Source organism: Salmo trutta, chromosome 27, assembly GCF_901001165.1.
Source record: "Salmo trutta chromosome 27, fSalTru1.1, whole genome shotgun sequence".
Lineage (NCBI taxonomy): Eukaryota > Metazoa > Chordata > Actinopteri > Salmoniformes > Salmonidae > Salmo > Salmo trutta.
Window position 1 is genome coordinate 17,154,761 of NC_042983.1, and position 13,629 is coordinate 17,168,389.

General features: G+C 41.7%; 2 protein-coding genes and 1 pseudogene across 14 annotated transcripts in view; 1 reads left to right on the forward strand and 2 right to left on the reverse strand.

The window, feature by feature from the left end:
- Positions 1-2,640: 2,640 nt before the first annotated feature.
- On the reverse strand, positions 2,641-5,793 carry LOC115164463 (uncharacterized). 9 transcript variants are annotated; one of them, XR_003869921.1, is made up of 9 exons: positions 5,538-5,615; positions 5,372-5,419; positions 4,818-4,916; positions 4,110-4,246; positions 3,883-4,016; positions 3,704-3,797; positions 3,227-3,565; positions 2,956-3,139; positions 2,641-2,715 (listed from the first exon to the last, which is right to left on the reverse strand). XR_003869921.1 is itself a non-coding variant. In XM_029716980.1 (7 exons), the coding sequence occupies exons 1-6, from the start codon at positions 5,611-5,613 to the stop codon at positions 3,515-3,517; spliced, it is 591 nt and encodes a 196-aa protein (XP_029572840.1). In that variant the 5' UTR covers positions 5,614-5,793; the 3' UTR covers positions 2,981-3,139; positions 3,227-3,514. The 9 variants fall into 9 exon arrangements, 3 of the variants coding, with proteins under 3 accessions (XP_029572840.1, XP_029572841.1, XP_029572838.1); XR_003869920.1 differs by having other exon boundaries at positions 4,818-5,419; positions 5,538-5,622; XR_003869922.1 differs by lacking the exon at positions 4,818-4,916 and having other exon boundaries at positions 5,538-5,613.
- A 78-nt stretch (positions 5,794-5,871) lies between these two features.
- LOC115164057 (selenoprotein M-like) lies at positions 5,872-6,612 on the forward strand (annotated as a pseudogene).
- A 1,937-nt stretch (positions 6,613-8,549) lies between these two features.
- LOC115164464 (smoothelin) overlaps positions 8,550-13,629 on the reverse strand; it is a 94,569-nt gene continuing 89,489 nt past the window's right edge. For 3 of the 5 annotated variants that reach the window (XM_029716984.1, XM_029716985.1, XM_029716982.1), the window contains one exon: positions 8,550-10,647. In XM_029716984.1, the coding sequence (XP_029572844.1) occupies positions 10,476-10,647 (172 nt within the window). In that variant the 3' untranslated portion in view covers positions 8,550-10,475. Of the gene's footprint in view, positions 10,648-12,302; positions 12,484-13,629 lie in introns of all 5 variants that reach the window. The other 2 variants (XM_029716986.1, XM_029716983.1) reach the window with 1 other exon arrangement.

Genomic DNA, 13,629 nt, shown 5'->3' on the forward strand with positions numbered 1-13,629 from the left:
GCGGCCAGACTGCCCGGATCAGCCGGAGCGGCCAGACTGCACGGAGCTGCCGGAGCGGCCAGACTGCCCGGAGCTGCCAAAGCGGCCAGACTGCCCGGAGCTGCCAGAGTGGCCCGCCAGCCGGCCACAGTCAGAGACACCCGCCAGCCGGTCACGGCAAGAGTCGCCCGCCAGTCGGGCGAAGTCAGGTGCGCCTACTAGTCTTTCGGAGCAGCCAGGGGCGCTACCGAAGTGGGCAACGACGAGGGTGGAGCGGGGTCCACGTCCCGCACCTGAGCCGCCTCCAACATAGGTGGGTTGGGGAGGGGGGGTGTAGCACAGTGCCGTCGTTGACGGCAGCCACCCTCCCTTCCCTCCCTGTAGTTAGGGGGATTTTTCGGTTTGTTTTGGGTGTTCTGTGTTTTTTCTTTTGAAGGTACATTCGGGGTCTGCACCTTTAGGGGGGGGTAATGTCACGTCCTGACCAGCAGGTGGAGTAGGTGTATAAGTTTTGGTCAGGGCGTGGCAGAAGGAGTTGTGTTTTCTATGTTCTGTCTAGGTTGGGTGTTTCTATGTAGAGTTAATTGGGGTGGACTTCCAATTGAAGGCAGCTGTGTGGTGTTGCCTTTGATTGGGAGGCCTATATTAGGTGGGTGTGTTTGTCTGTGTGTTTGTGGGGAATTGTTTGTGAGCACTGCTTGTTGAGCCTGCCACACTGTTGTTAGTCGTGAGTACTGTTTAGTGTTTTGTTTTTTCTGTGGATGCTTTACTCCTTTTTGTGAATTAAAACAATGAGTATCCATATACACAGCAAAAAGTCCAGTGTTGAATTAACTCCCACAGAGTTGATTTCAACACTTTTTGAGGGTTTATATAGGTCCACACTCTCCAGAGTTAAATTAACACTTTCAAAATAGTTAAACATTTAACACTCTGCCAGAGTTCCTTCTTTAACTCGCAAAACAGAGTTAAAGTAACACTGCTCCGAGTTAATTTTTATTAACTATTTGGGTAGTGTTAATTTCACTCCCTAAAGTGTCAATTATCTACACTGAAAAAATGTTAAAATGAATTGTTAATTTATTCAATATTATTTAATTAAATATATACTTATAATAATAATAATAATAATGAATCACAATAAACAATCATTGTCAAAAACATTTATTTGTGCCTTCTCCCTTGCAGTCAGTTGAATTAAAACATTGTGAATGAAGGTATAATGTACATACTTTCATCTGAAACATTGTATGAGCTTTGAATATCAAACGGTTTATGAAATTTAAGCTCAGACATTTTTAGTAGACATCTTTCCACACTTCGTAATACTCTGAATGCATGATGATGGTCATCAAAATTCTCTGTAAATAGCTTGTTTGTCAAAAAAAAAAAATGATCTTCAACCAAAAGTACATCACTTATTTGACAAAAAACTGGCATGTCTTCTTCCATTGCACTGCAAATAACTAGTCCAGCTTTATATTCTACACCATCAACTTTAACCCAACTAGTTGAGAAAACATCTTTTGACAAGATCGTTTCAAGCATTTCATTGTTGACGACATTCTCATCTCTGAAGAGAAAAGATTTAATTGGCCCATACTCATTTTGTTTGAGGGTGAAGGTTTCCCAGTGATAAGCAATGGCCATCTGATGCTTTTTAGCAATTTGGTTATGTTTTTGAAATTTTTAAAACAATCTTTAAACAGCTTGTGTTTGGCCTCAAACCTCATACACCACGTATATAATAAGGGGCCAATTTTCCTTATAGAAGATGGGTAATGGATCATAAAATGATGCTTAGGTATCAAGTTTCTATGTGGATACAAGTGCTTAAATAGTTTGTGGTGGTCAACAATCAAATGCTTTAAATATATTGTCATACCTAGAGTGAGAGAAGGTGAAAAAACTATGTTCATTATTTGAAGTAACAACAGTAACAAATTCCAGTTTTTGTTTCCTGCAGGAATAATGTCAAACAGTGGGATGTTTTTCACAAGACAATGTCTGAATAGAATTCAAACCAATGCCGTTGCCAAAACTCTCCAAAATAATCTTTGTAGGAAGATTTTTTCATTCTAAAAATCCATAATCAAAACAATAAATCCTGGAAAGCAAGTCCTGTTCTGACAGTGTTGCGTGAGATATCCAAAAAGCAATTTGATCTCATACTGAACCACACCCTCAAGAAGATCATGCATGATATCAAATGAATAGTTATTACAAACATGGAAATACTTCAATGAATTAAACGGTTTGCCTTAAATGGGATGAGACGCTTATCCATTGTGATGTAGAAGCTCTCAATCTTGCTCTTCTGACGCCCAACAGCGAGGAGGTACGGCTGCCGATCCTGCTGGTTGCGGAGATGCTCCTCCAAACTGCAGTATGACTAGGGTTGAGATCAGAAAACTGAAAATTAGACAAGAATAATGTGCAGCCAGAGAAAACTACATTATAGAAGTGATTATTCAAACAGCTTTCATTGGCTAGTGCAAGATGGGAATGAAGACTTAATTACAATTCCATCCACTTTTTAACAACCCTCATTTACATATGTGGCTAAGAAGGTGACGTGACAAATTATTATAATCACGTTAATAATATAATTACCTTATGAAAGACAACAAGTCTCAACTGCATCACATGCACTAATTTTTGGAGACTTCAGTCCCCCTGGAGGTGGTGGAAGGAGATGTAACAGCAACAACAGGGAAGCCATTTCTTGGTCGTAGGCTGAGGACAAAGAGTCACAAGAATTAACTGAAAACTCTTCAAATGTAATACTTTTAAAGTTTGAATGAGAACAGGGAGGCATTATGAGAACGTTTTAAACAGTCATCCATCTATTAGTCACATTTATCCCAAAAATCAGATCAACGTTCAGAGATACACAGAATAAACAAATGAAATATTATTGCAGTTATAATTTAACTGCAATTATAGCAAATGTATTAAAATAAAATAAAAACTCACTTGTTGGCTCATCAAGATCACTTCCTGGGGGACTTTCTGCTGACTGCACCAAGCGACGCAACTCTGGTGTTGAGGTGAGCCGCTTAGCCTCTTTTATGACATTTGGCTTGAAGAACAAATCCCATTTCTGAAGAAGCCTGGAGGATGTGTCGCCATCAAATAGGAGAGTGAAGTCTTGGTCCACCTTTAAGAAAGAAGATATTCATCTACTACTACTTCAGGAAATACTTTCAAATTTCAAGCCATTCTAAACATCTCATCCCAAACTTACCAATCCTTTTGTATCCAGGAATCTTGGGAAGCTGGAGAGGATATCAACACTTCTGCCTGGGTCATTAACGAGCTTCTGACGGTGCTGAAAGGTCTCTCTCATCTTCTGGAAAAATCAGGGAATTGTCTGTGGTATGGTTGAGCAAAGACATGGCCTCTTGGCAAGCATCACCATCAAGCTGCCTTTCAACATTAACAGTCCTTTGGAAATTTGGGCCCCCTGGAGAAAAGTCAATTGGGCTATTTGGTAGCAGTGCAGATCCTCGACGAATCTTCCTCTGGACTGTTTTCAGACGCCAGAAATGTATCCTGTGCTGCTTGCAGCATCATAGAAGTGTTCCTGAAATGGAAAAAAAGAAAATAAATGCGTTGTCATACCAGGCTCATGAGAAATCTCACGGAATTCAAATATCAATGTCATCCACAGTTTTGTGTCACAACATGACATGAAAGAGTTAACAATAATAATGCCTATTACATAGCCCTTCTTGGAGTATGGATCCTTGAGGGAAGGGAACAACATCACTATCCCACGCGCATAATCTTCTCTGATTGCTTTAGTGGGGCGGTGCCTGAGAGGAGATATTAAATTAGTACATTTATGCAATGGCCATGCAGTTATCTGGTACAAATAAAAACAATGTGAAACAAACATACCCATGATTGTCAATCATGTAAGCCACCAGGATGTTAACCATTTTTCTTCTTGCAGCATCTGTTAGGGTTTCTGTTTGGTACTCCTGTAGTACTTCTTCACCCCCAGACTTGCCTCTTAGCACAGCTTCAATCAACTAATACAAAACAAAAACATTACAATACAAAACATGGTGATAAATAGCTTTTCTAGAGACTCAGAGTGAAAAAATGTGAAAGCATTAAGAAACCTGTTCAGCAGACACAGCATCATGTGTATCCTCAATTCTTTGTCTCTTGCTAGGGACATCATCTAGGATTATAGTTGATGCACTTGAGCTGAAGCTTGAGTCAGACGTCTCAGAAGCCAAGGAGAAATCAGAGAATTCTAAAGGAATAGAAAAAATGCAAATAATTATATTATGTAAGGTGTAAAGTTCTTTATTATACCTGCCTTGATATCTCACCATGATCTGAGAATAGTGTCAGCACCACATTGCCTTGTCCAACGAGGTCGCTGAATATTTCTGCATCAACTTCTGTCCCTGTTGCATCCTTGTATATAACTTTTGCATCAGGTGGCAGGCAAAATCTCTCGATGACTGGAAAAGATAGTAAGGTCAAACTGAATGTGCCTTTGAAGTCAGCACTGTTTCTTGCCTCACAGCCAATAACTCTTCACGTTGAATACACACTGTATAACCCTTAAATAGACCTAGAGCATTTTCCCTCACATAACCCATTCCCTCTTAAGTCCAAATTGATGATTGGCTTTTTTTCGTGACTGTTTTGGTGTATATTAATACTTTACACTCTATGAAGCACACATTACAGAACTGAAAATGATTAGCAATTTAACCCCATTTACCGTATAAAAGAGTCTGATAAAGGCATGTAAAGAAAATCAGAATCGACAACATTAAGGAGCTTGCACAACGAGTTTTTAAAGCCATGCTAACCGTTTTCATGGAATTGCATAAAGTCAAACCGTCCTTCATCCTCATCCAGCTTCACATATTTCTGCTGTTGGCTGTACTTCACCTGGACCAGCATTTTGACTGAGACATGCAAGGAAGTTTGACAAAGTAAATAAACATTTAAAGGAAGAACGATAAAGATTAAAGCTAAGTCGACAGTGTTACACCATTTTTGGTGACCCATCAGATTCTGTGACCTGCACTGTTGGAAAAAGTACTAATTTTCAGAAAATCGCGCTGTGACTGAGATATTAAAATGCTGCTTATGCATTGACTCATCAGTATTTAATGAAGCACTTAAATGTTTAATAAATGTTTAATATCAGTCACAGCCCGATTTTCTGCTAATTTTGTACTTTAGCTTTAACTTAGTAATTTCAGTACAATTAACTGGTGAAGGGGGGGAAAAGACGTTAGCTCCTGCCTCAAACAAGATTTTATACAGTAAAAAAACATAACGCTTTGTTTTTCCTTTCAATAAATCATCATTGATAAAGTTGGAGACGGTTTAAGTAACAAACTGTTAGCTAGCTTACCATACACTTCTAGCTAGCTAATCACCAGGACAAATTTGCTGCTCAGACCTGGCAACAAACACGGTTTTGTTAGGCATATATTCTCTGTAGATGTTTCATTGTTCATACTGAAATTCTCAGCATCAATTTATAATTGTTTCAGTAAGTTTGAGTTAATTGCACTTACCGTGTAGTACTGCATGGGAGGGAGAAAATGGCGCCGACTTGTCTCCTCTGTCTCCAACCGACGAAGTGAAATGCATGGGCGGAGCTTAATTACATCTCTGCTGGGTTGGGTTAACACTGACCGGATCAACTCTGTCAAATAACTCCAACACTGAACACCATTTAAATCAGAATGTGTTAAAATTACACTCTGGGAGTGAAAATCAACTCGGAAATGTTTAACCCTGAAATTTCAACACTCCAATTTTTGCTGTGTACCCGCTGCATTTTGGTCTTCTCTACAACACCACGACGAGATTCGTGACAGGGACCAACACTTAACATGCTGCGTTAATATTTTTGTTCAGTATAGCTAGTCTGACAAGACAGCAGGCAGGGCACTAGGGCGTGAAGGAAGTTGTCCTGGACTGGGGTGTCAGAAGCCTGTCCACGGTCATTGCATTTCCCTGTTTGCCTTCTTTTTATGTTTGTGACCCCTGACCCATGCCACGCCAGCCATAACCTGGTAATGTACCACATCCCAGGGGCCGAACCTGAGCTTGTCCTCCTCAACCACTACTACGAAGAGCTGGACGTAAGTGAGCTGCTGAAACACACTGAAGTTTTACTGTATCTTTATCACATCTCTGGTGTTAATAATTTTCTGTGCTGTTTGTAGGTTCTCACTAGTGAGCTATAATGGTTAATAAAATATTTGTCATAGAGATGCAAGCATGTAAAGGGTGGACCTAATATTGCACAGAAATTGTATGAAAAACCTATTTGTGCAATGATACATCTTGTCAAAGAATAGGGTATAGAGAGTTCTTGTGAGGATATGCGTCTCACCTGTATGACTTCCCTGTTCAGTGCATCGCCCTGTCTGACATGGCCTGCTCTGAGATCAGCTGCTGGAGAAGTTGGGCTTCTACAAGAAGGCTCAGCCTGAGGATGAGGTCCCAGTGGAGTTCTGCTTCTCCCCCACAAAGGACAGCCCCTTCAAAAGCACCCCCAAGTCCCCGTCCTCCCCCTCCTCAGCCCCCACAGACAACGCTTCCTCAGAGTCCGACGCAGAGGCCAAACACTCTGACCTATAACCCTCACAGCAGTAAAGAGGAGTGTGTACCTGGACAGACAGGCCTACTCTCCCCCAGGTCTGGTCCAAGACCAGTTTGTTTCTGCATCTCATAACAGAAATGTTTGGGATCAGAATGACAGGCAGGTCCTGGATTAGCACTTGGGGGAGCCTCAGCAAAGGTTTTGAAGATCACACTAAAATTGCATGTCCATTTTTTTCTGCTGTTTGTCCATTTATTTCTGGTGATGCGTATGATTTACCACAAAGTGTCAAGTATGGGGTCTCTCTGCTGATCTCGTGTGTAAAATTACTTCCTGTACACTGTGGAACTGAATGACGCCTCGAGCTGTAAAACCTCCTGGTTGGCTTGTGGCTGGTGTAACGTGTCCAGGTGTGTGGGGCTTAGGCACAAGGGGATTCAAGTGAAGGGGATGACAAATAGTTGTAAAAGAAAAATGTATAACACTTTCAATATTTTTGAAAATGTGTATACTATCCATTTGCCACTTCTAGACTATCCATTCTAAAAACAAATTCCCATTGCAAACACATACACACAATTGTTTTTTACAGTAACAGACAATTTAAAGACAAACAATCAACAACAAATATTTTGTCTTAAATTGGTTTTAATTGTTAATTTACATTTAATTGTGGAGTACAAATGTATTTATAAAGCCCTTTTTACTTCAGCAGATGTCACAAAGATCTTATACAGAATCCCAGCCTAAAACCCCAAACATCAAGCAATGCAGATGTAGAAGCACAGTGGCTAGGGAAAAACTCCCTTGAAAGGCAGGAACCTCGGAAGAAACCTAGAGAGGAACCAGGCTCTGAGGGGTGGCCAGTACTCTTCTACAAAAACAAGGAATTATGACAACGTGTCCAAGCATATACAGTACATTCACATGTTGTTACGTTACACCCTTATTCTAAAATGTATGAAATAGTTTTTTTCACTCATCAATCTACATACAATACCCCATAATGACAAAGTAAAAAGAGGTTTTTAGAAATGTTTGCACATTTATTCAGACCCTTTACTCAGTACTTTGTTGAAGCACCTTTGGCAGAGATTACAGCCTTGAGTCTTCTTGGGTATGACGCTACAAGCATAGCACACCTGTAATTGGGGAGTTTTTCCCATTCTTCTCTGCAGATCCACTCAAGCTCTGTCAGGTTGGATGGGGAGAATCGCTGCACAGCTATTTTCAGGTTTCTTCAGAGATGTTTGACTGGGTTCAAGTCCGGGCTCTGGCTGGGCCACTCAAGGACATTCAGAGACTTGTCCCGAAGCCACTCCTGCATTGTCTTGGCTGTGTGCTTAGGGTTGTTGTCCTGTTGGAAGGTGAACCTTCACCCCAGTCTGAGGTCCTGAGCGCTCTGGAGCAGGTTTTCACCAAGGATCTCTTTGTACTTTGCTCTGTTCATCTTTCCTTCGATCCTGACATTTCAAGGATGATCAATGGAAACAGGATGCACCTGAGCTCAATTTCAAGTCTCATAACAAAGGATCGGAATACTTATGCTTCTTATTTTTATACATTTGCAAAAATTTCTACCAAACTGTTTTCACTTTGTCATTATGGGGTATTGTATGTAGATTGCTGAGGATAATTTTTTTAAATCCATTTTAGAATAAGGCTGTAACATAACAAAATGTGGGAAAAGTCAAGGGGTCTGAATACTTTCTGAATGCACTGTATGTACAGTACAGGATTCACTAGTTTGAGAAAGCTCTCTGGTTGCCAAATTGGCAGGAGCGGAATATTGAAAAAGTGTAACTTTCTCAAGTCTCAATTACAGATGTACAGAGAACAAAGCAGCTAATTACATCAAAACCAGTTCTAAATCTAACTGAAAAGTATTACAATTCTTGATAAATAAATCATAATATATAATGGAATACATATAATTTTTTTTCTTCACTTAAGTTCAGAAAATATACATGGGAAATAAAGTACATTTAGCCTTTATTAGAAATACTGTCCTGTTCATCGGTCATAGAATCGACTGAGCTGAAAGCCAGCCATCATTGGGCCAAATGATGTAGAGAAGAGAAGTTGGCCTCGCCAACAAACCTTTCATATTCGATCAAATAATCACATTACCATAAACTTTGTTTTGGCTATAGGTTTGATTCATAGAAATGAAACACTCATGAAACAAAACTTCAAAGCATATGGTGCTGGCAGTGTGTGAATGTGACACCATTGTGAAGCTGGCAAAAATATCTAAGCTCTTCCAGGTCACGGATTTTGAGTCCTGTCCTGTATACTTTGTATATTAATTACTAGGGCGAAAATTATGGAAAATGTGCACAATTATCAATATATTTTATACGTTAAACAAATAATTATTTAAAGTATTTCTATGATATAGGTCTCTTTTTTCAGGCGTAAATGGTCAACAATGTTTTTTTGTGTGTGTTCTATCATTTGGACAATACAAAATGTTCTGTACATTGTGTCACAGTGAAATGTTGTGTCCATTCTACTCAGGAGCACTTCTAGTTTCTAAATCCACAGAGTTTACACCCCAGTCATCGCTGCTAATTTTGTGGCCCTTAAAGCCCCCATGCAGTCTTTTTAATTGTATGTTTAAATCATCACTCTGTCTAATAAATCACTCTGTGTGTTTATTTAAAGAAAATAACTCCAATATATTTTTGATCATTTATTTCCTTGCACCTATTTTGGCCATTGGAATGCTCAGTCTGATCGTATGGGCGTTGGGAAACTATTTTCTATGCTGATTCTTTTGATGCCCCAATGTAACAAACTGAGGCAAGGACAGGGAGAAAAGCTGATATAAAGACATAATAATCTAGAAACAACACCAATGTGTGATTTTACCTGTTTGAGAAGCATTTGGATCTACATTTCAACACTGGTTTTACTCCACTCTGACCAACATGATGTAAATATGAGTGGTGTAAATCCAAAATGAATTATAGTTACACAACTACTTTCATAACATCTCAGTATTAGAAAATGGCTATTACAACCTAGTCTGGCTTTAACGTCATCTGGGTTTGTAGATTCGGATATGGTTCTTACTCAGCATAGGGCTATACAAACAGATCCACCAATGTCATAATGCTAACTACTATATAACACAATGACTGAATAACATCCCTCCATACCAGTGCTTATGAATAAACTTAAATAGTAATAATGATAATTATTAACAACAAAATAGGAATAATAAGGACTATTTAAAACAATTCAAGTAGATGTGTTTTAAAAAGCAAGCAGATTTGTTAACACCTTAAACAGAACCAGAGTGGTGACTGAAGGAATATAAAACAGATGCATATTATTTTTCTTCATCATCGCCAACAGCTTGAGTAACATCTTACAATTGTCACCAAAAAAAAATGTAGGCATTAAGGTGAGTGAGTGAGTGAGTACAATAAAATGCATATTTCTCTCATGTTCATTTCATGCAGGGTTTTGTTGGTGCCATAACCCTAGGACTTCCAAAGCATGAATAGAATTGCCTACTGATAGACTACAACTACATTTCAGTATAACATATCAATTAAAGCGTAGAAATATTCTCTATAATGAAAACTTTGGAGTTTTCCTTTGGGAAGGTTCGCACAGCCTGAACAAATGTGTGTCCAGAGGAGGGGAATTTCTGTCTGACGTGCCACCACTGTCAACAAAGATAATCATGAGCGATAGACACTCCTACACAAACACTCTTCCGTCGTTGGCCATCAGAGATGTGCAAATCAGTAACACCCCTCACTCAGAGTCTGGGCTGCTGTCAGCCTGTTGGGACAGGGGCGGTGTTGAGGGACAGTGCTCAGGAGGACAGGAGGGGTACAGTATAGTGGTGCGATGGGAGAGGACACCCTGTGAGCTCAGGGGCAGCTCAGAAGTCGGTGCCCTGGAGTTTGGCAAAGGCCTTGGCGAGATTCATCTCGTGCCTGCGCAGGTGGTTGACCAGTGACTGCACGTAGGTGAACACACACTTGGAGTCAGGCTTCCTCCCCATGATCATCATATCCTCCACCTCCAGAAGGGGCATGCAGTTGGCACATTCCCTAAGGAACGGAGATGGAAAAATGGTGAGATGGAGAAAGGGAGAGGTGGGGAGATGGCGAAAGAGAGAGATGAACAGAGTGAGGGTAAAGATAAAATATGATATTCTCTCCACAAACACCGCTCTCACAATAGCTTTTTTATCCACCCAATCTAACCAGGCAAGAGGGAGACACTACAAAGTATTTGTTCCAAACATATTCTGCCATTTGGTAAACAAAATCATCTATGTGCAATGCATACATATAACCACATGGAGGCACACTTGACTACTAAACCCTAAAAGTACTGTAGCTGACTGACAAAGACAACAGTATGGCAGTGTGAGCTGCCCAACCAGGAGCGCAGAGCAGGAGGAGAGGGAGAGCTCTGGGAAACAGCTGCTAGGTGGGAGGGAGTCAGAGAGAGCACAGCTACTATACCAGCAGATAGTAACCTAGCCCCTCAAAGACAAACACAAATGTCAACCCTGTAAAAGTCTGTATGAAGTTTTTCTTTGTTGTTTTAGATACTAAGGAGATACGTCTATTTATGTCATTCAGCGATGGATGATATAAACTGACCAGGCTTTATACACTTCAAGTAGAAAAACATCAAGTCATGAAGTCATTAAATGAGGGGAGATGATTCACATGCTTCACACAGCACAGGTCTGACATTTCTTTTTCCTCTCCACTTTGTTTCCAATCTCTGTTTCCACTCCAGTGTTGTGTTGCCGCAACTCCTTTTAAAGTGTGGAGCTGCAGATGGGGTGTGCTGATGGCTGGCCCTCTGCCTGGCTGGAGCCTGGAACCTGGCTCTGACTGCAGTCACATACTCACAGTCCATTTTTGGGCCTCTGGACCCCAGCACTGGCTCACAGGGCGGAGAAAACTGAGCTCTGACCTACACTAAGCGTACGCTTCCTACAACTTCATATGACTTCCTGCAGGATAACGATCTTGATTGTATTAATGGAGGGCTCACTCTTCTCCTGTCTGACTTCACCATCATAATATTATGGAACTGGTGGCACTGTTGTTGATCCTGCCCCCCCCCCCCCCCCCCGACAACATGCACTCCTACACCCACAGTCACACACTGGGAGAATCTCAATTGGATTTGCTCAATTCCTCTTCTCTGTCCTCTCCTCGCCTCCTTTTGAAAAAGGTCAGTGGTAATCGAGGATAGGAGTCATCGAGGATAGGAGTCATCGAGGACAGGAAACGTGGAAACAAATGCTCATGTATAAAATAAGACTCTCCTTCGCAACTAGCTCGTCATCAGGTAAATGTAATGTGGTAAAAACACATTTAGATAGTTGTGCTAGACATTTTATGGATAAACGTATAAGTAGCGTATTGTTTTTAAATGTGTGCATGTTTTTCTTCTCCGAGTAAACAACAGCTGATTCAACGGTTTGAGGGAAAAACTCTGGTATCCTCTGCTGGACGAGGCAATCTAGGAGATGAGGAAACTCCTCGGTTAAACAACTAATGAATTATCCTACATATGGCAACCACTTATTGGTTTCTGGGTCATGGCGGAAAAGAGGACGGAGGACACGAGTAGAGTATAGACTTTCGCTCAATTGAGAATCTCCCACTCACACCAATCCCACCCCATAAACCCCCAGCACCAGCGTGAGGTTCCTCCGTGGGCCTGTTCCCTCTCTCACCATGAGTGCATTTGGGGTCCTAGGGGTGTGACTCTAGGAGGAGTTTTTGGTTTTAACCAGGCCCTTGGTCACCAGGCCCCTGTAGAACTCCTGCAGGTACGTGTACACACACTTCCAATCTGGCTCACGCATCCGCACCATGTCCTCTACGTCCAACAGCTCGGGACAGTCAGCCAGCTTCCTGCACCCGCACCCCGGAGAGGGAGCAGTGGGAAAAAGGGGGGCGAGGGAGGGGGAGAGAAAGAGAAGAGGGAGGAAAGCCGAAAATAGAGAAAATACAGATATATGAAAAGTGAACAGGTAGAAGTAAAGTGAGGGAGACAGAAGGAAGGAGGATGAGAGAGTGAGCAGTGAGCAGCCAAATGAGAGGAATAGCCAGGGTGTGGAGAGAAGGAGAGAGAAGACACAAAAACACACCATAACATTACATTCCCTGTGTTGACAAACATATCCATGAGTTGACATGCTTCATGAACAACATGACACATATGTGCACACACGCAGACACAACAAAATGGCAAATGAAGCGTCAGGCGACGTCCATTTTGCCTTTTTGTTTGTTTGTTTTGTTGTTTTATTCTGTGCACTGAGACAAAAGACTTGGGCATGGGGTTATAGAGACATCAACGGTAGAACATTGGCTTTGTTTTGTCCAGTACAAAAACAAGAGACAAGGAAAAAACAAGAAGAATCCTACACTGACATAAAGACATGGACCACAGGGTGAACCTAGAAGAGAAACACACTGGTGGTGCACAGGGTGGTGTGTTTGTGTTGGAGGGGGGTGAGAGGGGGTTCCAGATGAGGCACAGTGGCGCGGGGGGGGGGGGGGGGGGGGTGAGGTTGGTAAGGGAGTGACAGTGCAGCACAGTGGCAAAGAGGGGGTTGGGGGTCTAGCTAGGAGGAACACGTGTTTGACAATCCGTTGTTTACGTCATCATGGTCTTTGTCATGAGCAGCATCATCACAGTGGCTCTAAGGACAGGTGAACACAGCAGACACTGGTGGGTGACAGGACAGAGGTCGGCAGTACATGACCTCATCAAAAGAGGAGATGACGAAGGTGGAGTGAGGAAGAGGAGGAGGCAGAGGAGAGGGACAGATTAAAGGAGAGAGGGAAGGAGAGGGGTCTGGGAGGAAGTCACTCGAGTGCTCTTCCTGTACTGTAGTAACCTGGTGGTTGTTGTTTGGGGAGGGGTCAGTCTCAGGAGTTTCCTGGTTTAGATCAGGGTTGGTGGATGGAGGGTCACATCACACAGCGGTTACTGAGGAGAACGTCTCTGAGAGGGGAGAGTGGATGGAGAGTGGAGGTTTAAAGGTACAGGAG

What these genes read in the sequence shown, in the direction of transcription:
- LOC115164463 (XM_029716978.1), bottom strand. Translation starts at nt 5,019, where the DNA reads ATGGGTCACCAAAAATGGTGTAACACTGTCGACTTAGCTTTAATCTTT. An exon ending in TACATGATTGACAATCATGG is followed by an intron (nt 3,798 to 3,882) that starts GTATGTTTGTTT and finishes ATCTCCTCTCAG; the next exon opens with GCACCGCCCCACTAAAGCAA. An exon ending in CATACTCCAAGAAGGGCTAT is followed by an intron (nt 3,566 to 3,703) that starts GTAATAGGCATT and finishes TTTCCATTTCAG; the next exon opens with GAACACTTCTATGATGCTGC.